The 23,864-nt window shown below is 39.2% G+C and overlaps 1 protein-coding gene across 1 annotated transcript in view; it reads left to right on the top strand.

Annotated features, from left to right (window-relative positions):
- LOC141293487 (probable guanine nucleotide exchange factor MCF2L2) overlaps positions 1–23,864 on the top strand; it is a 106,226-nt gene that overhangs the window by 56,988 nt on the left and 25,374 nt on the right. The window contains exons 3-10 of the mRNA XM_073825521.1: positions 10,457–10,571; positions 10,691–10,781; positions 13,964–14,077; positions 15,115–15,231; positions 20,253–20,402; positions 21,095–21,219; positions 21,867–21,981; positions 22,089–22,208. Of these exons, the coding sequence (XP_073681622.1) occupies positions 10,457–10,571; positions 10,691–10,781; positions 13,964–14,077; positions 15,115–15,231; positions 20,253–20,402; positions 21,095–21,219; positions 21,867–21,981; positions 22,089–22,208 (947 nt within the window). The remainder of the gene's footprint in view (positions 1–10,456; positions 10,572–10,690; positions 10,782–13,963; positions 14,078–15,114; positions 15,232–20,252; positions 20,403–21,094; positions 21,220–21,866; positions 21,982–22,088; positions 22,209–23,864) is intronic.

Below are 23,864 nucleotides of genomic sequence, written 5' to 3'. Positions count from 1 at the left end.
AGCTTCGTCAGCGTGGATTCAGGATGTCACTGCCAGGCATACATTTGGCGAATCTCCGCTCTCTACCAAACAAAACGGACGAACTCCTTCTGCTCTCCCAGACAAATAAGGACTTCTCACACTCTGCTGCTCTGTGTTTCACGGAAACCTGGCTGAACGCGGCTATACCGGACAGCGTGATTCATCTACCGGGATATCAGCTGTTCAGAGGAGACTGCTGTTCAGAGGAGACTGTTTCACGGAAACCTGGCTGAACGTGGCTATACCGGACAGCGCGATTCATCTACCGGGATATCAGCTGTTCAGAGAATCGACGGGGAAATCGCGCGGCGGCGGGACGTGCTTTTACATCAATGAGAGGTGGTGTACAGATGTAACCGTGTTAAAGAAAATATGCTGTTCTGATGTTGAAGCGCTTTTCATAAACTGTAAGCCGTTCTATTCGCTGCGAGAGTTTTGCTCGTTCATTCTCGTGAGCCTGTACATTCCACCGCAAGCGCACGTAAGCCTGGCGTTGCAGAAACTCGCCGATCACATCACAGAGACGGAACAACAACACCCGGACTCTGTTTTAATCATTCTTGGGGATTTTAATAGAGCAAATCTCTCCCGTGAACTGCCAAAATACAGACAGCAAGTCACATGTCCCACCAGAGACAGTAATATATTGGACCACTGTTACACCACAATAAGGAATGCATATCACTCTCACGGGCAGCTTTGGGACTCTCTGATCACTGCCTGGTTCATCTTATACCAACCTACAGGCAAAAACTTAAATCTGCTAAACCTGTAGCAAAGGTTTTACAGGCATGTTTTGATTGTACTGATTGGAGTGTTTTTGAAGCTGCTGCTACTGATCTGGACGAGCTTACAGAGACTGTTACTTCATATATCAGTTTCTGTGAGGATTTATGCATTCCTACCAGGACTCGCTTAACTTACAACAACGACAAACCATGGTTCACTGCAAAACTCAGACAGCTTCGTTATGCCATAGATGATGCTTATAGGAAAGGGGACAAAGTCTTGTATAAAGAGGATAAATACACACTGGAAAAGGAGATCAAAGTGGCAAAGAGAAATTATTCCGAAAAGATAAGGAACCAATTTCATTCCAGTGACTCTTCATGAGTGTGGAAAGGTCTAAAACACATCACCAATTACAAGACATCATCCCCCAGCACTTTGCAGAATCAGCAACTGGCAGACGATCTGAACGAGTTCTATTGTAGGTTTGAAAAAACACCATTTACACCTCCAACATCACCCCTCTCCCCCACTCCTGCAACTCCCATTCAAATCAGTGAAGATGAGGTGCGCAAGGTCTTCAAAAAGAACAAAAGAAGAAAGGCACCAGGCCCTGACAGTGTGACACCAACCTGTCTGAAAACCTGTGCTGACCAGCTGGCCCCCATTTTCTCACAGATCTTCAATAGGTCTTTGGAGTTTTGTGAAGTCCCCGCCTCTCTGAAACGCTCGGAAATCATCTCCATTCCAAATAAACCCAAAATATCAGGACTTAACGACTACAGACCTGTGGCGCTAACATCTGTCGTCATGAATTCGTTTGAAAAACTGGTTCTGGCTTATCTGAAGGACATCACCGGACCCTTACTGGACCCCTGCAGTTTGCTTATCGAGCAAACAGGTCTGTAGATGATGCAGTGAACATGAGTCTACATTTCATACTGCAGCATCTGGACAAATCAGGGACTTATGCGAGGATCCTGTTTGTGGACTTCAGTTCAGCCTTCAACACTATCATCCCAAACCTCCTCCTGCCCAAACTAACTCAGCTCTCTGTGCCCACGTCAGTCTGTCAGTGGATCAACAGCTTCCTGACAGACAGGCAGCAGCTAGTGAGGCTGGGAAAATTCTCATCCAGCACCCGTACTATCAGCACTGGTGCCCCTCAGGGTTGTGTCCTCTCCCCACTGCTCTTCTCCCTGTATAGTAATGACTGTACCTCCAAAGACCCCTCTGTCAAGCTCCTGAAGTTTGCAGACGACACCACACTTATCGGCCTCATTCAGGACGTGACGAGTCTGCTTACAGACAGGAGGTAAAAGAGCTGGCTGTCTGGTGCAGTCATAACAACCTGGAGCTCAACATGCTCAAAACTGTGGAGATGATCATAGACTTCAGGAAAAAAACCCTGCTCTCCCCCCACTCACCATCATGAACAGCACCGTAAACACAGTGGAGACATTCAGGTTCCTTGGCAATACCATCTCACAGGACCTGAAGTGGGACATTCACATAGACACCATTGTGAAAAAGGCCCAGCAGAGGCTGTACTTTCTCCGCCAGCTGAGGAAGCTCAACCTGCCACAGGAACTGCTGAAACAGTTTTACTCTGCCATTATTGAATCCGTCCTCTGCACTTCAATTACCATCTGGTTCAGCTCAGCTACCATTTCTGATCTCAGAAGACTTCTGATCTCAGAAGACTACGTCGAATAGTCCGGACTGCTGAACAAATCATTGGTACAACCCTCCCTACCCTTCAAGATCTCTACTTATCCAGAGTACGAAAAAGGGCTGCCAAAATTACTCTGGACCCCTCGCATCCAGCACACTCGCTTTTTGAACTGTTACCATCTGGTCGGCGCTACAGAGCACTGAGCACTAGAACGACCAGACACCGAAACAGTTTCTTTCCTCAGGCAATCCCCATTCAAATCAGTGAAGATGAGGTGCGCAAGGTTTTCAAAAAGAACAAAAGAAGAAAGTCACCAGGCCCTGACGGTGTGACACCAACCTGTCTGAAAACCTGTGCTGACCAGCTGGCCCCCATTTTCTCACAGATCTTCAATAGGTCTTTGGAGTTGTGTGAAGTCCCCGCCTCTCTGAAACGCTCGGAAATCATCTCCATTCCAAATAAACCCAAAATATCAGGACTTAACGACTACAGACCTGTGGCGCTAACATCTGTCGTCATGAATTCGTTTGAAAAACTGGTTCTGGCTTATCTGAAGGACATCACCGGACCCTTACTGGACCCCCTGCAGTTTGCTTATCGAGCAAACAGGTCTGTAGATGATGCAGTGAACATGAGTCTACATTTCATACTGCAGCATCTGGACAAATCAGGGACTTATGCGAGGATCCTGTTTGTGGACTTCAGTTCAGCCTTCAACACTATCATCCCAAACCTCCTCCTGCCCAAACTAACTCAGCTCTCTGTGCCCACGTCAGTCTGTCAGTGGATCAACAGCTTCCTGACAGACAGGCAGCAGCTAGTGAGGCTGGGAAAATTCTCATCCAGCACCCGTACTATCAGCACTGGTGCCCCTCAGGGTTGTGTCCTCTCCCCACTGCTCTTCTCCCTGTATACTAATGACTGTACCTCCAAAGACCCCTCTGTCAAGCTCCTGAAGTTTGCAGACGACACCACACTTATCGGCCTCATTCAGGACGGTGACGAGTCTGCTTACAGACAGGAGGTAAAAGAGCTGGCTGTCTGGTGCAGTCATAACAACCTGGAGCTCAACATGCTCAAAACTGTGGAGATGATCATAGACTTCAGGAAAAAAAAACCCTGCTCTCCCCCCACTCACCATCATGAACAGCACCGTAAACACAGTGGAGACATTCAGGTTCCTTGGCAATACCATCTCACAGGACCTGAAGTGGGACATTCACATAGACACCATTGTGAAAAAGGCCCAGCAGAGGCTGTACTTTCTCCGCCAGCTGAGGAAGCTCAACCTGCCACAGGAACTGCTGAAACAGTTTTACTCTGCCATTATTGAATCCGTCCTCTGCACTTCAATTACCATCTGGTTCAGCTCAGCCACCAATTCTGATCTCAGAAGACTACGTCGAATAGTCCGGACTGCTGAACGAATCATTGGTACAACCCTCCCTACCCTTCAAGATCTCTACTTATCCAGAGTACGAAAAAGGGCTGCCAAAATTACTCTGGACCCCTCGCATCCAGCACACTCGCTTTTTGAACTGTTACCATCTGGTCGGCGCTACAGAGCACTGAGCACTAGAACGACCAGACACTGAAACAGTTTCTTTCCTCAGGCAATCCATCACATGAACACTTGATCGTGGAACATACAACACTATACACTCTTTATTCATTTTTCCGTTATTTATTTAAAGCACATACTTACTTCCATTCAAATGTCTTTGCTATTTTTGCACATTGTCTGTCTTGTATACTTGTATATTGTTCTTTTTATAATATGTATCGTTTTGTCACTGTCATTCTGTAGCACTGTGGAGCTCTGTCACAAAAACAAATTCCTAGTATGTGTAAACATACCTGGCAATAAAGCTCATTCTGATTCTGATTCTGATTCAAAGTGCAAAATAGGGCAGTTAATCATTTGTTTTTCTTCCTATCACCAATAAAACCAGACAGAATCAATGCATGCCTTTCATATAACATTCAATGCTTTGCACATCTACCAGAATAATATGAACATTAAGTTAAATCAAAAACAAGTTTCTTACTGAAATATTTTTTGAGAACTTTTTTATGCACCCACTGTGACCACATTTACTCAAGTAAGATACTTTGAGGCAAAATACATAATAAAAATAAAAATACAAAATAAATAGTCTATGGCTGTATCCGAAATCGCCCCCTATACCCTATTCACTATTCCCTACATCAGTCCACTCATACAGTCCACTTGAAGGAGTGAATGAAAATGAGTGAGTGAATTCGGACACTAAGTGCACCGGAAGGATTGCCGCTTTTGCATAGTATTGCTATACTGTTTAACAATCATTTAAAACGGATAGTTCGAGTAGTAAGATTAAAGGATTTATCTTGAACTATGTCAAGGAGTTTACGTATAAACCTTGGTTAAACAATTTAATAATCAATTTACAACGAATTTGTACCTGTGTTGTACGCTGTATTACGCAGTGGAGGAGCACGTTGTAAAATGAACGGATGGACGATTCAGCTGCGGGCGCCATCGTCTGGAGAGACGCGGGAATTCAGTCAGAGCGCGACTCTCACAGTGCATTATGGGTTATCTCTAGCTGTTGAGCGTACATCGGTTGTACACTCGTTTTCGCGGTGCATTGTGGGATTGAATGAGTGCACTCGGGAACGTTCACTATGGTTTCGAACACCACTTAAAATGGCTGTCCCCTCAAATAGTGCCCTATTTGAGGGTATAGGGGGCGATTTCGGATACAGCCTATGAGTGCAGAGCGCAGCTAAAGAACAAAAAAAAAAAAAAGCAGAAGAAGAAAACGACGAGCTCCCTCGTGCGGCTAATAGGTGAACTACACATATAAATAGTGCTCGACTTGACTCGGGACCCCGCCTTTGGGAATGACTGCACTAGGCTACGCCACAGTCCTGCTTAATACGTCTGAGATGAAAGTAAAACAATTAGGCAAACACTCAAGATACAAACAGCTGGTAACATCTGTTTCCGACACATATGAAATGAATTTGACTCTGTTTTTGATTAATTTTAACCAGCCTTGGTTGTGAAATTGCCAGGTGGTACTGAAGCATTATCAACTGTACAAAGATTAATATTAACTACAAAAACAGCACTGCATTCAGCACACACAGAGCTGTCTTAAAACAGGGTGGAAAAACGTACACGCTGAACTGATGTAAGTGGGAGGGACATCGCAACTACAGACTTGCTGCTCCTTAGAGAGCTTTTCCATTCCTTCCCAGTCACATCTCCTGAGGTCTGGTCTGCCTCTATGTATCTTCATCTGCCAAGACGCCTGCACCAGCCATCAAAACTGCAGCATACTTTGTGCAATCTATTTAGCTCCTCGTCTTAAAGGTTGTATCAGCGATTTCTTGCCTGAAACATAAAGTGTCAAATTCAGCAGACCTTTCATCACGATCCGCTCGCTGCCTGCCCCATAAATTGTCTGTGAAAAAAACGCGTCTCTCTGGTCAGCCTAGGGTCCGAGATATGCCAAAAAAAACAATCGGCACTACCAACCTTTCCACACAAAAACCAACAGTGTTCCAACCAATCAGCGTATGGGGTTTGGTGTTGTGGACTTTCGCCCAGCCTCCCTCACACCCCAGCACCAATAGGAAAGTCCACAACACCAAACCCCTGACGCTGAGTGATTGGTTGGAACACTGTTTGGTTATCTGTGGTGTGTTGATAGTGCCGATTGTTTTTTTGGCATATCTCGGACCCTAGGCTGACCAGAGAGACGCGGTTTTTTCACAGACAACTTATGGGGCAGGCAGCGAGCGGATCGTGATGAAAGGTGAGCTGAAATTGACACTTTATGTTTTAGGCTAGAAATCGCTGATACAACCTTTAAGTGCTGCTTTCTGCTGATAATAGACTTCAAATGTGAAATAAACAAACTATCAGAAAAAGGAAAAAAATCTATTTCATATTTTTACATTAACAATGTAATTATTATCAATCTCTCAAGTCAGTGTTTTTAAGCAGTTTACGTTTATTCCAAAATAACTCAAGGCAGTAACAATTTAAACAATACATTTTATTTGTAAACCTATCTAACTATTTTTTTTATTGTGATCATCAGTCATCAAAGTTCGGTAACCTTAAATATTGGTCACAGACCAGACACAGAGATTTACTTTAAATTTCACCATGCTGATTACTCATTAAAAAACAAAGTGTTTTATATCTAATAAGTATGTGGGTTGTTTACTTGTTTTTTTTTTTTTTTAATTAGTCTTCCCATTAACGCCATTATATTGTTCATTCAGACTGATTCGCGAACATGCTTGAACACAAGAGGCAGGATTTATCGCATGAACCAATCACAGCTAAACATAACTAGTCATATTCAGTCATATGAGGATGGAGGCATTAGGTGTGTTCGAGCTCATGCTGCGCTGTGCAGACCGATCGGCGAGATTAGCCGAAAGCAGTCGGGGAGGAGCTGAAAACGGAGCCGTCAAGTCGGACAAGTTGGAGATCTCGTTGCTCCCTCAAACCTCAGATCACGTGGCGTTTGCCTACTTTATTGCAGATGAATTGGAAGCTATAGAAATACCTTTTTTGTTGGAAGAAATGCAGCACATGCAAGTGAAGCAGCAACTACAGATTTCAGCATCAATCAGTGTTGACCACATTACATTAAATGTCTGTGACATTTTAGTTATTCCATAAAAAATATTACTTAAATATGCAGCTGAATACTATAAGTGGTCTGTATGAAAAAAGTACAATAATAAACTTATGCACAAATCCAATATAAAGAATTTAAGGGAATAAAATGTACTGCAGTCAAAAGATCGTAAACTATTTACGAAATGGCATGCAAATTGATTTGTTATGCAATTATATGGATTGAAGCACGAAACACGCGTGATCATCGTCATGTGGTGAATGTGGCCAATCATGAGAAGCTGTGACGTCATCACAGCCTGGCTCAGTCCCTTCTGAAATGCTGCGCTGGCTGAGCAAGCCGGCTGTTCTCGAAACGCTCTCGCGTTACTTTGATGCCACACGTGAACGTCACATATCGTCGGCGCCGGTTCAAGTCGGTTGTGGCTAGAGGGTATACAGCTCAGACCGGAAACTAACAATGAAATTAATTGTTCTACCTATTAGATTGTGTTTTATTAACGTCTACACCTACCCCAACCCTAAACTTAGCCCTTACTATAATACAAAAAAAGTATTATTGTTGTACAGTGTGACAAAAATAACGTTAGACTGATGTGCGCATGCCCAGTAGCCTTAGCTGTATCCCTTCTAGACTTTACCGTTCAAGTCGGACAAAATTTCTAACCGGCATGCTCTACTTCAAGTCAGCCGCCGATCGGTCTGCGCAGCGCTGCATGAAGTCGAACGCACCTAATGCCTCCTCTCACGTGACTTTGCCCCAGTTCAGAGCAGTTTTTAGTGTGTTGCTATTGCTATGCGGTTGCTAGGTATTGTACTGCTAAATCAAAAGAGAGACACACACACACACACACACACACACACACACACACACACACACACACACACACACACATAAAAAAAATCCACCAGGAGGTGTACATTATATCTGGTGTCTAATATACGCCATAATTATCAAGTGTATATCAAGTGTAAAATATGGCGGATGTGGGGCATTTTGTGGTTTGATTTGTATACTATAAATATGAATGGAAAAGAAACATGCACTTATTTTTGTCTATAGTTAGAGACTATTAAAATAATCACCTATACATCATCTAAGTTAAGATATTTGCATCTTAAGTCTAAAAATGGGTGAACATGTGACCTCTAATAGGTTCTGACTCATTACTGCAAACAAACACATCTTTCTTCAAATCACCCTCAGGAATGAGCACAATGCACCAGAAGAATCTAATTACACATTCATACTAGAGAATAGTTTGCTTAAATTATATGAATTATTTAAAAATTATGTAATAATATGCTATCAAAGGAGAAGAGGGGTCTTGATCAAACACATTTTTATATAAATATTAAATAAAATACAGAATATTACCTAATAGTTTTTAATATTTCATTGTCCCTTCTATATTAAATTATCAAGTAAAATTAAAATGTAATCAAATTTTGAATTTAATGGATTTGCAGAATTAACAACGTAAATAATGTAAATACATTTAAGCATAAAAAATATTAGTTTTAGAATAATATGTAACTAGGTTTGTAAACATTTTAATTTCGTTTATCTTAATTTTATTAACTTTGAGTCTGATTTTTGTTAGCAAGCTACTGTATCATTTATAAATGTGTCAGAACTCAATGGATATCTCTGATTCCACTGTTGCCCCCTTGTGGTTGAAAGGAGTTGTGGTTCTTATTTTTCTAAATCAAATATATAATATATTTAAACTCATTAAGTCAAATTAAAAGTAAAAGGGTGTGTGGTGAATACTTAGAATTTAAGGATAATATCAGAAGCATGTCCCATGAATGAATTAAACAGAAATGTAAAAGGGGTTACAGGTATTGCCTAAAAAAAAAATAGGTCAAAATGTTCTCACAGTCTCGTATGTGGTTTCTGTTTCATGCATCTTCACACAATGTACGCAGTTTTCATTTTGGTGTGGATGGTGCACAGAAAACCACCAAATGAATCTGAAAAAAAAAAAAAAGAAAAAAAAAAGACTGAAACAGTAACTGGCATCCTTTCAACCAACTTTGAGTGTAGATCACTGAGTTCTGTGTCTATAGAAGGCTATCATCCCAAACAAGCAGACGTTAGATGGGACCTACATTTAAACAAAAAAATAAAAATGTGAGACTACAGATGGTTTTCTATTTATACAGCAATAATTTGATAGGAATACAATGTAATACCTTAATTTCATTAAGGAAGTTTCTCATCAGTCAGTTTTCTCTCAGGACATAACACAAAATGACCGCTGACAAATATTTCCAGTTTTAACTGGTTTAACACAGACTACCCAACATTGGGTTACACTGACCCAGTGCTGGGTAGGTGTGTGAGAGGGTTCATCATTTGACAGTAAAAAAGATGGGTATTAAAAATAACCCAACTGTGTGAACCCAGCATTTGGGTTAAAAACAGTAACCCAGCATTTATAGAGTTCAGAAAAACTACCCAGCACCTGGGTAAAAATATTAAAAATAACCCAATAAAATGACCCAACAAGCTGAACCCAGCACTTGGGTTAAAAACAATAACCCAGTATTTTTTAGAGTGCAGAAAAACTATCCAGCACATAGATACAAATATTTAAAAATACCCAATAAAATGACTCAACAAGTTGAACCCTGCATCTGGGTTAAAAACCGTAACCCAGCATTTTTAAAATGCAGAAAAACTACCAGCACCTGGGTAAAAATGCTAAAAATAACCCAATAAAATTACCAAACAGGGTGAGCAATATTAAAAACAATAACCCAGCATTTTTTACAGAAAAAAACTACCCAGCACTTGGGTAAAAATAACCCAATAAAATGACCCAACAAGCTGAACATTCGGGTTAAAAACAATATTTATTTTTGACGTTTTGAGCTTACAAGCTCTTGTTTTTGTGGTTGAGCACATACATTGAGCTTTTGGCCTGTTGGGTGGGCGCACTTTGATTGTAACCCTTGGTTAAAATCAGTAACCTAACTTTTTTAGAGTGTAAAAAAAACAGATCTCCCAGCATAAAAAATAACCCAATAAAATGACCCAACAGGCTGAACCCAGCATTTTTTAGAGTGTAAGACTTAAAACAGAACAAGGTTTATATGGTTTCACAAAGTATATATAGCTAAAGTCACAGAACCGCCAAAGACAATCATGTTGTTAATGTTCTGACGTGGTTTTTGTTGCATGCATCTTTACTAAATGTGTGTAGTTTCCATTTAGTGGTGAATGGTGCATAATGCCAATCATGACACCTAACAAAAAACAACCTCAAACAGCCTGTTAACATTGGCATTTGGCAATAAACCTAATCTAAAACCTTTTTTTTCCTCAGATTTACTAACTATGCATTAACTAGTCATTAAACTCCATGACATTTTTGCAGGAGGAAGAGGAAAAGATGGATCCCCCATCATCACCTTCCCAGAGTTCTCAGGCTTTAATGAGGTGTCGGATGAGGATTTTGTTAATGTTGTCACATACCTGACCAGCATACCAAGGTGAAACCTTATTTATTAAATGTCGTAATGATTTTCAAAATGTGTAATGAAACCAACCAATTTTCTGTCTGCTGGTTTTGGTTTCAATGACGTGCCTGTTTCTGACCTTCATCTTTCAGCATGGATGCTGCTAGCATTGGCTTCATCATCATCCTGGACCGCAGGAAGGACAAGTGGAACTCTGCGATCACTTCTCTGGCACGGATAGCGGTTTGTACAGGCTCTCGCAAAAGCTTGCAGAGATTAAAAACAGCACTTTAACATGACGTTTATACAGTAGATCGCAATTCAGTTCAGAGCAAAAAGAATAAGATACAGTATCAAGATGTACAATAGGCCTATCAATTGAAATCAAGTTGAACGAGTTGGGTCCACTGTGACTATTAAAAGTACTTCTAGTTTTTATTTTTCAAATTTTATGCATGCATCTATGTGTGATTTTCAAAATTTTTAAATATATATATATTTTATTTTACAGTAAGTGATGTATTTAGCAAAAAAAAAAAATGAAAAAATGGTGACACATTGAATTAAACATTACATTTTAGAGTAGAAAAACTGCAATATTGCAATATTAAAAAAACAGGTGTTGAAAAATGTAAACTCGGAAATTGCTAGGAGATTTCACAAATGATTAAAGACAGTCATGTTGTTAATGGTCTTACATGTGGTTTTATTTGCATGCATCTTCACTAAATGTGTGTAAAATCTTTTATAAAATATATATATATGTTATACCTTTGTAAATATAAAAAATTAACAAACATCAATACATATATAAAATCTAAATATACATAATATAATTTGTTTTAATTAATAGCACTATTATTATTAATATTTTTATAAAAGAAGTTTGCAGTTTTATTTCACATGTTCCATTTTAAACAAATTTAATTTAATTTTAAATTTAATATAAATACTCTAAAAAACAGGTGTTTAAAAATTTTAACTCGGAAATTGCTAGCAAATTTCAGAAATGATTAAAACAGCAAAAATAAATATTATATATATACAGTATATATATATATATATATATATATATATATATATTACTACAACATTATTACATTTAATTTACTACTTTAAAAAGTATATTTACTTATATATTATATATTATACCTTTATAAATATTACATTATACATGTATAAGCATAATAAATTAACAAACAAACATCGCTTATTATTATACTTATTATCAAAGGAGGTTGCCAGTTTTATTTCACGTTCTATTTTAAACAAATTTAATAAAATTTTAAATGTAATATAAACACTTAAAAAAAACAGGAGTTTAAACAATTTTAACTCAGAAATTGCTAGTAAATTTCACAAATTTAAAAAGCAAAAAAAAAACAGGTAAGAAATGAAATATCAATGAAATTTTAAAGTAGAAAAACTGCAATATTATGTAAAATGTAAAATGTACTTCAATAATATTTATTTACTACTTTGAAAAGTATTTTTTACTTATATATTATATATTATACCTTTATAACTATTATATTATACCTTTATAAACAATAAATTAACAAACATAAATACATACATAAAATCTAAATATACATATATAAATTATTTATTTATTGATTTATTATTATTATTATTATTATTATTATTATTATTATTATCAAGGGAGGTTACCAGTATTATTTCACATTCTATTTTAATTAAATTTTAAACGTAATATAAATACTATAAAATACAGGTGATGAAACAATTTGAACACACACATATTTCACAAACAATTAAAATGGCAAAAAACAGTAAAAAACAAAACAAACAAAACAAAAACAGGTAAAATATTAAATAAAACATGACATTTTAAAGTAGAAAAACTGCGTGCTTCAGTAATATTTTTAATTTACTTTAAAAGGTATTTTTTACTTGTATAATATATATTATACCTTTAGAAATATTATATTATACCTTTATAAACATAATAAATTAACAAACATAAATACATACATAAAATCTAAATATACATATATAAATTAATTAATTCATTTACTTATTCATTTACTAATTTAATTCATTGGATTTACATCACGACACATAAAAAAAAAAAAAAAATAAAAAAAACTCAAACAGCCTGTAAACAATGCATTTGGCAACAAGCCTAATCTATAACCTTTTTTAAAAATATACTTTATACCTTTGTGAATATAATAAATTAACAAACATAAATACATATATAAAATCTAAATATACATAATATTTTATTTTATAATATTATAATTTTTTATATTAATAGCACTATTATTATTAATATTATTATAAAATAAGTTTTCAGTTTAATTTCACATGTTCTATTTTAAACAAATTTAATTTAATTTTAAATTTAATATAAATACTCTAAAAAAGCAGGTGTTGAAAATTTATAACTCGGAAATTGCTAGCAAATTTCACAAATGATTAAAACCGAAAATAATAAAAATAAAAATAAAAATAAAAATAAAAATAATAATAATAATAATAATAATAATAATAACAATAATTAAAAAAAAGAAAAAAATATATAATATATAAAATAATATATATAATATATGTAATATATATATATATATATATATATATATATATATATATATATATATATACAGGTAAGAATTTAATTAAACATGTCATTTTAAAGTAGAAAGACTGCAATATTATCTACTTGTAAAATGTACTTCAATAATAATTTTTATTTACTACTTTGAAAAGTATTTTTTACTTGTATATTATATATTATACCTTTATAAATATTATATTATACCTTTATATACATAATAAATTAACAAACATAAACACATACATAAAATCTAAATATACATATATAAATTAATTAATTAATTTATTAATATTATTATCAAGGGAGGTTAATAATCTTTGAAAAGTATTTTTATTTGAATATTATATATTATACTTTTAGAAATATATTGTACTTTTATAACTACAATAAATTAACAAGCATAAATAAATACATAAAATCTAAATATACATAATATCAAATATTTTATTTAATTAATAACACTATAATTATTATTATTATTATTATCGAAGGAGGTTACCAGTTTTATTTTAAACTAATTTAATTTAATTTAAAATGTAATATAAATATTCTAAAAAAACAACTGAATTTTAGCTCAGAAATTGCTAGGAAAATTCACAAACAAACAAACAAAGCAGGTAAAACATTGAACTAAACGTTATATTTTAAAGTAGAAAAACTGAAATATTATCTACTATAAATGTCCTTCAATATTTTTTCATTTTATTTACTACTTTGAAAAGTATTTTTTTACTTGTATGTTATATATTATACCTTTCTACATATTTAATGTAACAAAACTGTCAAAGAAATAAGCCAAATCTTTATGTTTACTTGTATGTTTAATTTTCTTTTATAACCCAAGGGCTCCTTTCCAGGAAATCTTCAGCTTGTTCTGGTTCTTAAACCTTCACGTCTCCTCCAGAGGGCCATCGCTGATGTCAGTATGCGGTTACATAGGGATGACTTCAAAATGAAGGTACCGGTAAGCATGCTTCTGTCTGTTTGGACCCTCAGCACGTCTGTTCATTCACCATACGATGCGCATGGCTCCTGCGGTGTGTTTGTAACCATGATCACTCATTCACTAAATTATTGACACACCCTGTCACCCTGTTGCATTATGCATGTCTGAAAGGGTGTTAACCTACAGATTGTGTGCGGATAATCTCTTACCCTGTTTTAACGGTACTTTAGAAGATACAGAGGACAGTGTTACAAAAACATTGAGGTTCCTGCACAATGCCTTATCGCTGCTTGTACGTCAAGCCGTTGGCGGTGAATGTGTGTAATGCAACTGTCCCACATATTCATGTGTCTATGGCTGGCAAATGCTGGTGCATGAGATTATCATCTGCATGCTACTTCTCACGTGACGTTAAGGAAATGAAGATTGTGCTGTGGTGTACATATTTCTCTTTCACAAAATGTCATCTGCAGATGAGTTAGATAATTAGTCATTTAAAAGTATATTGCACGTTCAGAATCTTTGTCTCTCATTTGCTTAAACCAAAGCAGCGGGCATTTACAGTGGAAATGAATGGGGCCAATCCATTGCAATGTAACACCATAAACTCTAAAATCTTAAAGGTATAGTTCACCCAAAAATCTAAATTACACACCGTCAAGCTATCCTAGGTGTATATGACTTTCTTCTTTTAAATGAATACAATCAGAGCTATATTAAAAAATGTCCTGGCTCTTCCAAGCTTTATTGCAGTAAATGGCTTTTGAGATTTTAAAATCCAGTAAAGTGCATTCATTTATTACGGTTTATAAAGTTATAAATATGGATATTTTTCTTATACAAATGCATTGATTTGCTTCAGAAGGCCTTTATTAATCGTATTCATTGTATGAGTGGTTTAAGTTTGTCAGGCCTGATTGTTAAAAACAACTGCACCTGGAACCCGTGTAGTTAAGTGTAATTTACGACAAACATTTAGTTTTCTATTACACCGAATACTTTAATATATATTTATGGGTAATTCTTTGTGCTTTTATCTTCTCTTGTAGATTGTTATGTTAAATTCCCTGTCAGACTTGCATGCCTACATTGACAAAGGCCAGCTGACCTGTGACCTGGGGGGAACCCTGGACTATTGCCACAGTCAATGGATTCACCATCGCACAGTAAGAAGATTGTTTTTAATATATACAGTTGCAATCTAAATGATTCAACCCCTTTGAACTGCAAACATTTTGCTGCACAGAAAACAACATTTTGTGAAAACAATTCAACAAAGGCATCAGTACACTATTAGAGAAAGTTTATTAATACACATTTGAGTAATTCTGAGAACATAAGTTGATGAATAATGGAACAATTTTTTTAGAAGCTTCTGTTATCTCTCTACTGCAATCTTGGACCATTCCTTGCCTAAAAATAATCTTTGATTTTCACATTGCCACTGCTTTCTTAAAAATCCCAAACCAACTATTTTTACTGAGAATTAAATCTAAATTAAAACAACCTCATAACAGGACTGATCAACCTCCATGTTTGACAATGGAAATTGTGTTCTTCTGCTTATAAGCTTATAAGCTTTTTTTTGCACCGGACATACGGCTGATCCATAGGTCCAAAAGGTTCCAGTTTGGTCACATCAATGCATTAAACATTTGTCCAGAACTCCACAGGTCTATCCAAATGAATTTTACCATGTTCAAGTCGACCTTTTTGGTCAAGAGTTGTATTTAGCAAGAAGCCTTAACATGAAGGCCATACTTGTCTAGTGTTCTTTTTATATACTGCATTGAAATGTTTTCCTCCTTTCGATGGTCATCTTACAAGTATTTTTCTGTACAGTGCAGGTTTTTCTCAGTTGCTCTGATCAAACTTTTTTTTATGATATTGTGCTGTTTTTTGTTCAACACCCTCAAAGGTTTTTCTGGTACAACACATTTTAAACTAAGAAATAAGTCTGCCAGCTGTGTCTCTAGGACCCCTTAATGTCTTCTTCATGTAGCCTTAGACTTTCTAATATAATAAAACTACTTCTTCCCTATAGCTGTTACACCAGGCCAGCAGAGGGAGCTCTTACCCACACTGACTGTTGCTGCTCCCTCTGCTGCCTCTATGATAGCTTCCTGTTTGTCAGCCATAAAAGCCAGCTCAACACACACACCCACTGCGAAGTATTGATTTGCTGTTGCGGACGTTACCAAGTGTTTTCCTTGCTCTCAGGTTTCCCTAGTCTCCTTGTTGTTTTCCCTAGCCATAGTTCTTGTTTTTGTTTTCTCAGTCTTAGCCTTAGTTTCCCAGTTTCTTGTTTTCATTTTCATTGTTTCCTTTGGACTGCCCATCTGGATTTGACCCACGCCTGTTTTGTTGGATTACGCGCTTGGATTGTCTTCGCTGTTGTTGTTTGCTGGTGATTTCGACCCTGTCTGTCTGTCTACGATCTTCATAATAAAGCCTTGCATTTGGATCCCCACTCTCAGTCGTCCCGTTTGTAACAGAATACTTCGCCAAACCCGGATCCAGCGGCTTTATCCACCAGCAGAACTACCCTTCAGAATGGATTCAGCAGGAAGTTTGTCCAACCCCGTAAGTTTCCTCTGCTCCATTTTTCAAGATGGCCGTCCTATCGAATGTTATGTTGAGGAATTTATTACGTACAGTCACCTGGCACCTTGTGACGAATTTATGTTGAAGGAATGTTTTTGGAGCGGGTTGGACACTGACATCAGTTTATGTTTACCCGATGAGGACCCTAGTTGGACACTCGCACAATTTATTGACTTTGTCTTATTATATTGTGGATCTCCGTTCACTGTGGGAGTACTCGAAAGGTCACAACACAAGATGTCTGCCAGCCCAAAGCCACAGCACAAGATTTCTGTTAGCCCCGAGCCACGGCACAAGATATCTGCTAGCCCAGAGTCTCAGCACAAGATATCTGCCAGCCTAGAGCTACAGCACAGGATGGCCACCATCTTAAAGCCTGTTAATAAGATGGCTGTCATTCCTGAACCTGTTCACAAGATGGCTGCCTTTCCAGAATCTGCTCACGGGATGACTATTCTTCCTGAGTCTGCGTTCAAGATGGTCACCCAATTGGACTCAGCTCACAAGAAGTCTACCACGCCTGAGTTCTCTCGCAAGATGGCTGCCACCCCAAGGCCCGTTCACAAGATGGCCGCCATCCCCAAGCCTGTTCACAAGATGGCTGCCACCCCCAAGCCCGTTCACAAGATGGCCGCCATCCCCAAGCCTGTTCACCAGATGGCTGTCCCTCCTGAGCCCGTTCATAAGATGGCCGCCTTTCCTGAGTCTGCACCCAAAATGGCCGCCCTTCCAGATCCTGTTCGCAAGATGGCCGTTCTTCCAGATCCTGCTCACAAGATGGCCGCCTTTCCTGAGCCTGCTAACAAGATGGCTGCCGCCACTCCAGGGTCTGCACTCAAGATGGCTACCGCCACGCCCAAGTCTTCTCACAAGATGGCCGCCACGCCAGAGCCTGCTGCAAAGATGGCCGCCACGCCAGAGCCTGCTGCAAAGATGGCCGCCACGCCAGAGCCTGCTGCAAAGATGGCTGCCACGCCAGAGCCTGCTGCAAAGATGGCCGCCACGCCAGAGCCTGCTGCAAAGATGGTCGCCATGCCAGAGCCTGCACCCAAGATGGCCGCCACGCCCAAGCTTGCACACAAAATGGCCGCCACGTCTGAGCCTGCACGCAAGAGGGCCGCCATACCTGAGTCTGTCGTCAACATGGTGGCTACTGCATCAGACCCTCACCCTTCCATGGCCTATCAGAGACTAATATCCAGTTTGGAGGACCTACCACTGCTGTCAGTATGAACAGTCGGTCTCTTACAGCCGGCACCTGCTCACTCCATGTCAGCCAAAACCACGTCAGCCAAGCCAGCATCTGCTAACTCCATGTCAGCCAAGCCAGCTTTCGCCAAAGCCACATCAGTCAAGCCAGCATCTGCTAACACCACGCCAGTCAAACCAGTGACTGCTAATGCTACGACAGCCAAGCCAGCTGCTGCCATTGTCACGTCTGCCAAGCCAGAGCCCACTCACGTCATGTCAATAAGACCACAGCCAGCTAGCGTCATGTCTGCTTCTCTTGAATCCACCCCGGCTGCTGTCTCTGCCAAGTCAAGTCATGTCACAGCTGCTCCAGCCAAGCCATGTCCAGTCACAGCTGCTCCAGCCAGGCCATGCCCAGTCACAGCTGCTCCACTGAAGCCAAGTCCAGCTGTTCCACTAACGCCAAGCCCAGTTACGATTATTCCACTAAAGCCTAGTCAAGTCACAACAGTCCCAGCCACGCCAAGTCAAGTCATAGCTGATCCTTCAATGTCAAGCAAGGACTCCCCCGAGCATCCAGAGCCAGGTCATGTCTCACCCAAGCCCTCGCTCCCAAGTCACGCAGAGCCAACGCTCCAAAGCATCACGCCCACTGACCCGGTGGGCATTCCTCTGCCAACTGCGTTACCTGTTATGGCAATCGCCATTTTGAGTGTGTGCACCGCCAAGGCTTTACGCTCTGCCTGCACCGCCTAGGCTCCCTGTCGTCTCTGTCTCGGCTTTTGGGGCCATTCCAGAAGTCTCTGTCTGCCCAGTAACGGCCACGAAAGCCGTTCCTGAAGTTCTCGTCTGCCTAGTCACGGCTATGGAGGCCACGTTCTCCCATGAACTCTCTACTTCTCTCCTTGCTCTGTCTGCCTCCTCTGTCCCTACTCTCCCCAGGTCCCAGTCCATGATGCGGCCTCCTGTTCCGCCCTGGAGGGCTTCTGCACCTCCTGTTCCGCCCTGGAGGGCTTCTGCACCTCCTGTTCCGCCCTGGAGGGCTCCTGCGCCTCCTGTTCCACCCTGGAGGGCTCCTGCACCTCCTGCTCCGCCCCCGGAGGGCCGCTCCGCCTCCTGCTCCGCCCCGGAGGGCCGCTCCGCCTCCTGCTTCGCCCTGGAGGGTTCCTGTGCCTCCTGCTCCGCCCTGGAGGGCTCCTAAGCCTCCTGCTCTGCCCCGGAGTGTCGCTAAGCCTCCTGCTCCGCCCTGGAGGGCTCCTAAGCCTCTTGCTTCACCTCGAAGGACTGCTCTGCCTCCAGCTCTGCCCTGGAGGGCTCCTGAATCTCCTGCTCTGCTCTGGAGGGCCTTTGCCCAACCTGTTCTGCCTCAGTCTCCTGGCCCCCCCACCGCTCCCCTGGACTGTTTCTTCCTGTTGTTTTTTGGAGCATCTGGAAGCCGCTCCTTGGGGGGGGGGGGCTATGTTACACCAGGCCAGCAGAGGGAGCTCTTACCCACACTGACTGTTGCTGCTCCCTCTGCTGCCTCTATGGTAGCTTCCTGTTTGTCAGCCATAAAAGCCAGCTCAGCACACACACCCACTGCGAAGTATTGATTTGCTGTTGCGGACGTTACCAAGTGTTTTCCTTGCTCTCAGGTTTCCCTAGTCTCCTTGTTGTTTTCCCTAGCCATAGTTCTTGTTTTTGTTTTCTCAGTCTTAGCCTTAGTTTCCCAGTTTCTTGTTTTCATTTTCATTGTTTCATTGACTGCCCATCTGGATTTGAACCACGCCTGTTTTGTTGGATTACGCGCTTGGATTGTCTTCGCTGTTGTTGTTTGCTGGTGATTTCGACCCTGTCTGTCTGTCTACGATCTTCATAATAAAGCCTTGCGTTTGGATCCCCACTCTCAGTCGTCCCGTTTGTAACAATAGCTTTTGTGAGAGCTCCATTGAATTTGTCATATGTTCCTCAACTTCAGCACATGCATGGGCTAAATGTATGTATTTGAAATAGCCCAAGTTAATTCTGTTTTTTTTTAATAGGTTCTAAGGCTTTTCTAAGGTGTTTTAAGACAATTGTTTCCTACCATAATAATAAGTGACTTACAAACAGCAATGTTGAATAGAGGTTAAATAATCATTAAAAATCCTTTAACTAAAAAACATTACATTATATATTGACATTATCACTTTTAATATGGTAGTAAACTGTTATAGATGCAATTTTTATAAAGTCCTGGATCTTCAGAAAAGCTTGTATTTATAAAGTACTGCAGTCTCTCTGGGGTTGAATAATTTCGATTGCAACTTTGTATATATATTGTGCTCAGTTTTGTATAAGCAAGATATGTAACCTTCTGATTGACCTCCATATATATGAACTGTTCAGACTGTGCTAAAATGTTGTGTCCTAGGCCATTGAAAACTTTGCGTTGACAGTGAAGAGCACAGCACAGATGCTGCAGCAATTTGGAACTGACCTGGCAGAAACCGAACTTCCCAACGACGTGCAGTGCACCAAAGATTTACTCGTATCACACACCAAAAAACACGATAAGCTCAAGGTAGTGCATCACATGTATGAAACAGTTCATGTTGGTTTTGCTATTGCCATATGATTTTTTTTTAATGCATGTCATTGTGGTTTTGTCCTACTGTATACTGTCCTACTGTAATCTGTCACTTATCTTTTATCAGTTCCGAGACCTTGAGAACTGTTTCTAACAGAGTGTGGAACAACAAAACATTATCCTTATTTATCCTTATTTATCTTGATTTAATTATATTTTGCATATATACAAATTCATGCAGTATTCATATGTCATGTTTGCTATTGCCATTTGATTTTTTTAATGCATGTCATTGTGGTTACCCCTTCAGTCGAATCACTTCGACGTTACATTGGGATCTCGCTTGAGAGACCGATCACCTCTGAGCCTTATTAAAAAGGCCAATTTTCAATTGGCCTTTTTAATAAGGCTCAGAGGTGATCGGTCTCTCAAGCGAGATCCCAATGTAACGTCTCCGTTCCCTCCTTCGGGGAACGAGGGTTACCTTCGTAACCTAGACGTTTTGTCCTACTGTATACATGTGGAATCTGCCACTTATCTTTTATCAGTTCCGAGATCTTGAGAACTGTTTCTAACAGAGTGTGGAACAACAAAACATTATCCTTATTTATCTTGATTTAATTATATTTTGCATATATACAAATTCATGCAGTATTCATATGACATGTTTCCTTCTCTCTGCACAGGATGAGCTGAAATTGGCTATAAAACAAGGACATACTCTGCTGTCCTGTATCAAAGATCAGGCCAGCAAAACCGAGAGCCGTGTTTTGAATCCAGATGAGGTAGAGAACCAAACAACCGTTGAGAGGTTTGTCAAGAAATTTTTCCAAACACAAAAACTTACGTTATTAATTATGATAGCCTAAGTAGAATCCCAGCTAACCATAGAATGTTGGTAATGCGAATGTTAGTTTTTATTATTTTGGAATGTTACCTACAGTAAATGTTTAAAAAAGGTTTTTGTGCTAACATTTTGAGAACATTATTAAAGATCAGAAAACTTTGAATGAACGTTCTAGTAACGTACATAATGTTAGCTGGGTTCATGCCGTAACACATTTCTGGGTGGCTACGTGACATTCGGAATATGTCATACGTGAGCAAAACAGAATATTTACATTGTAGGAGATTTTAAACATCAGGAATTCAAATAAAGATCTTGATGGCGTCAGCCAAAAATCTCACAGAACAAGTTTCATTTTGATGAAAGATTACATGCTTTTTTTTTTTTAACTTGCACCATGAATCATTTACAATAGGAACAGGAACATTAATAACGTATTTTTAAATTTCATACTGAAGCCATTTCCTCTTTTTTCCCATACATGTGCAGTTCTTGTTACAGTTGTTATTATTCTTTTAAACCTGGTTTCATCTCATGTTCCTCCGTGAAATCTAATTCACTTCAGCTCCTCTGACATACACACTGTAAAAGCCTTTGTTTGTTTGTCTCAGGTTGTTAGCGCAGCTCGATGAGACGGAGAATGCGTTTGAACAGTTCTGGTCAAGGCATCACCTCAAATTAGAGCAGTGCTTACAGTTACGCCACTTTGAGCACGACTTCAGAGAGGTACGCTGCAATGAATGTTCTCAAATAAAGTCTATGTAAACTTAGTAGGCAGCCATTATAAGAAATATCCCCAAGCTGAAATTGCTCTGTTGCATCCATTGTATCAGGTGAAAGTTTCTCTGGATGGCCTGACGGAGACCTTGCTGGGCCTGTCTGACACCGGGGACTGTGTGGCTCGGGTGGAACATCTACTGGGAGATCTGAAAACTTTGGAGGACAAAGCTAAGGTCAAAATCTTTTGCATCTATTACGAGGCCTGGTATGCAAAACAGTCCACTGAGTTTATAGCATACAGGGCTCAACAACAAGCATTTGTTCTGCTGGCTGGGGTGAAGCAGTAGTTTTAGATTTTTAAATCTATATACAGTGAAGACCAAAAGGAGAACAACCTACAATGCAGTTAACAATCTTAACAGAAGAAGAAGGGCATTTTTAAGCATATTTCATTAATTATTTGTAAACACAGTATACAAAAACTTGGTCAAAATTTAGAGAACACTTACAGATACCTCCAAGTTATTGGTGTTAATCTGGCACTTGGTGCTCATTTCCTTAATTATATGACAAAACCTATTTAACTGGCAGCATTCTCCAATTTTCACTGAGATAGACTCTCAATCAGGAAACGGTCCAACACTGCAGCTGGAATTGGTTGCCAGTTCAGGATCTGAGAAGTTTTACTGAAAGCGCACTCTGCAGTGACCAAACTTCTCATCAGCAGAGAGAATCAAAAGACTAAGCTCAGATTTGCTGAGGAGCATGTTGTGTGGAGAGAGCAGAACTACTTCAAAGTTCACTTTAGTGGTGAGAGCAAGTTAAATTTATTTGTTTGCTCTGCGTCAAACTGAGAAAAGAGTTACCCTTACGCAGTTGTGTAAAGAAGTCAGTGAAAGGTGAAGGAGAAAGTGTCATGCTTTGGGGGATGTTTTCTCTTCAGTAGAAATTGAGCCTCTTATACAGCTACATGGCAGGATATACACTCTTAAAAATAAAGGTGCTTCCCAATGCCATAGAAGAACCTTTTTTGTCTAAATGGTTCCATAAAGAACCTTTAACATCTGAAGAACCTTTCTGTTTCACAAAAGGTTCTTTGTGGGAAAAGACGGTTCTTCAGATTATTAAAAGGTGAGAAAGAGATGGTTCTTTAAAGAACCTTTGACTGAATGGTTCTTTGTGGAACCAAAAATGGTTCTTCCTATGGCATCGCTTGAAGAACCTTTTAAAGCACCTTTATTTTTAAGAGTGAATGCAAATGTTTATCAGAACCTCCTTCATCAACCTGCGGTTCCTTCCCTGCAAGCATCTCCTAATCAGCCTGCAGTTTTCATGCAAGACAACACTCCTGTCACACTGCTAAAACAAGTAAAGCAAGCAGTTCCTTGAAGCTAAGAGCATTGAAATAATGAAATAGTCAGGCCAGAGTCCAGATCTACTGTAAACCTGGTTGAAAATCTCTGGATGGAAAATCCTTGGAGACAAAATAATGGCTACGAAATCCACTATAGTTACAAAACTGTGGAAGAGAGTGGAAGAAGAGTGAACCAAGATCACACAAGAACAGTCTGAAAAACTAGTGATGTTCTTGCGGCCGCAGATGTCCTGAAGTCATTTAAAGCAAGATGCTCCACACTTCCTACTCATTTCTGACAGCTGTAACCCTCCAAAATTTCTGTTGTAATCTTCTTTCGTGCTACAGTGGTGACTGTTCTCTAATTCTGATCAATGTGTATTTTCACAAAATAAAGTTTTACTTGAAATGCCTTGGATATTTCATCTAACATGTTAGTAGAACACTGGTATACAGATAATATTCCTTTTAGGGATGCACCGAATATTCGGCCACCGAAAATATTCGGCCGAAAATGGCCCAAAATCGCATTTTC

This window comes from Garra rufa, chromosome 20 (genome assembly GCF_049309525.1).
Source record: "Garra rufa chromosome 20, GarRuf1.0, whole genome shotgun sequence".
Classification (NCBI taxonomy): domain Eukaryota; kingdom Metazoa; phylum Chordata; class Actinopteri; order Cypriniformes; family Cyprinidae; genus Garra; species Garra rufa.
The sequence above is the reverse complement of the archived record's forward strand: the minus strand, read 5'-3'. Positions and strand labels throughout refer to the sequence as shown.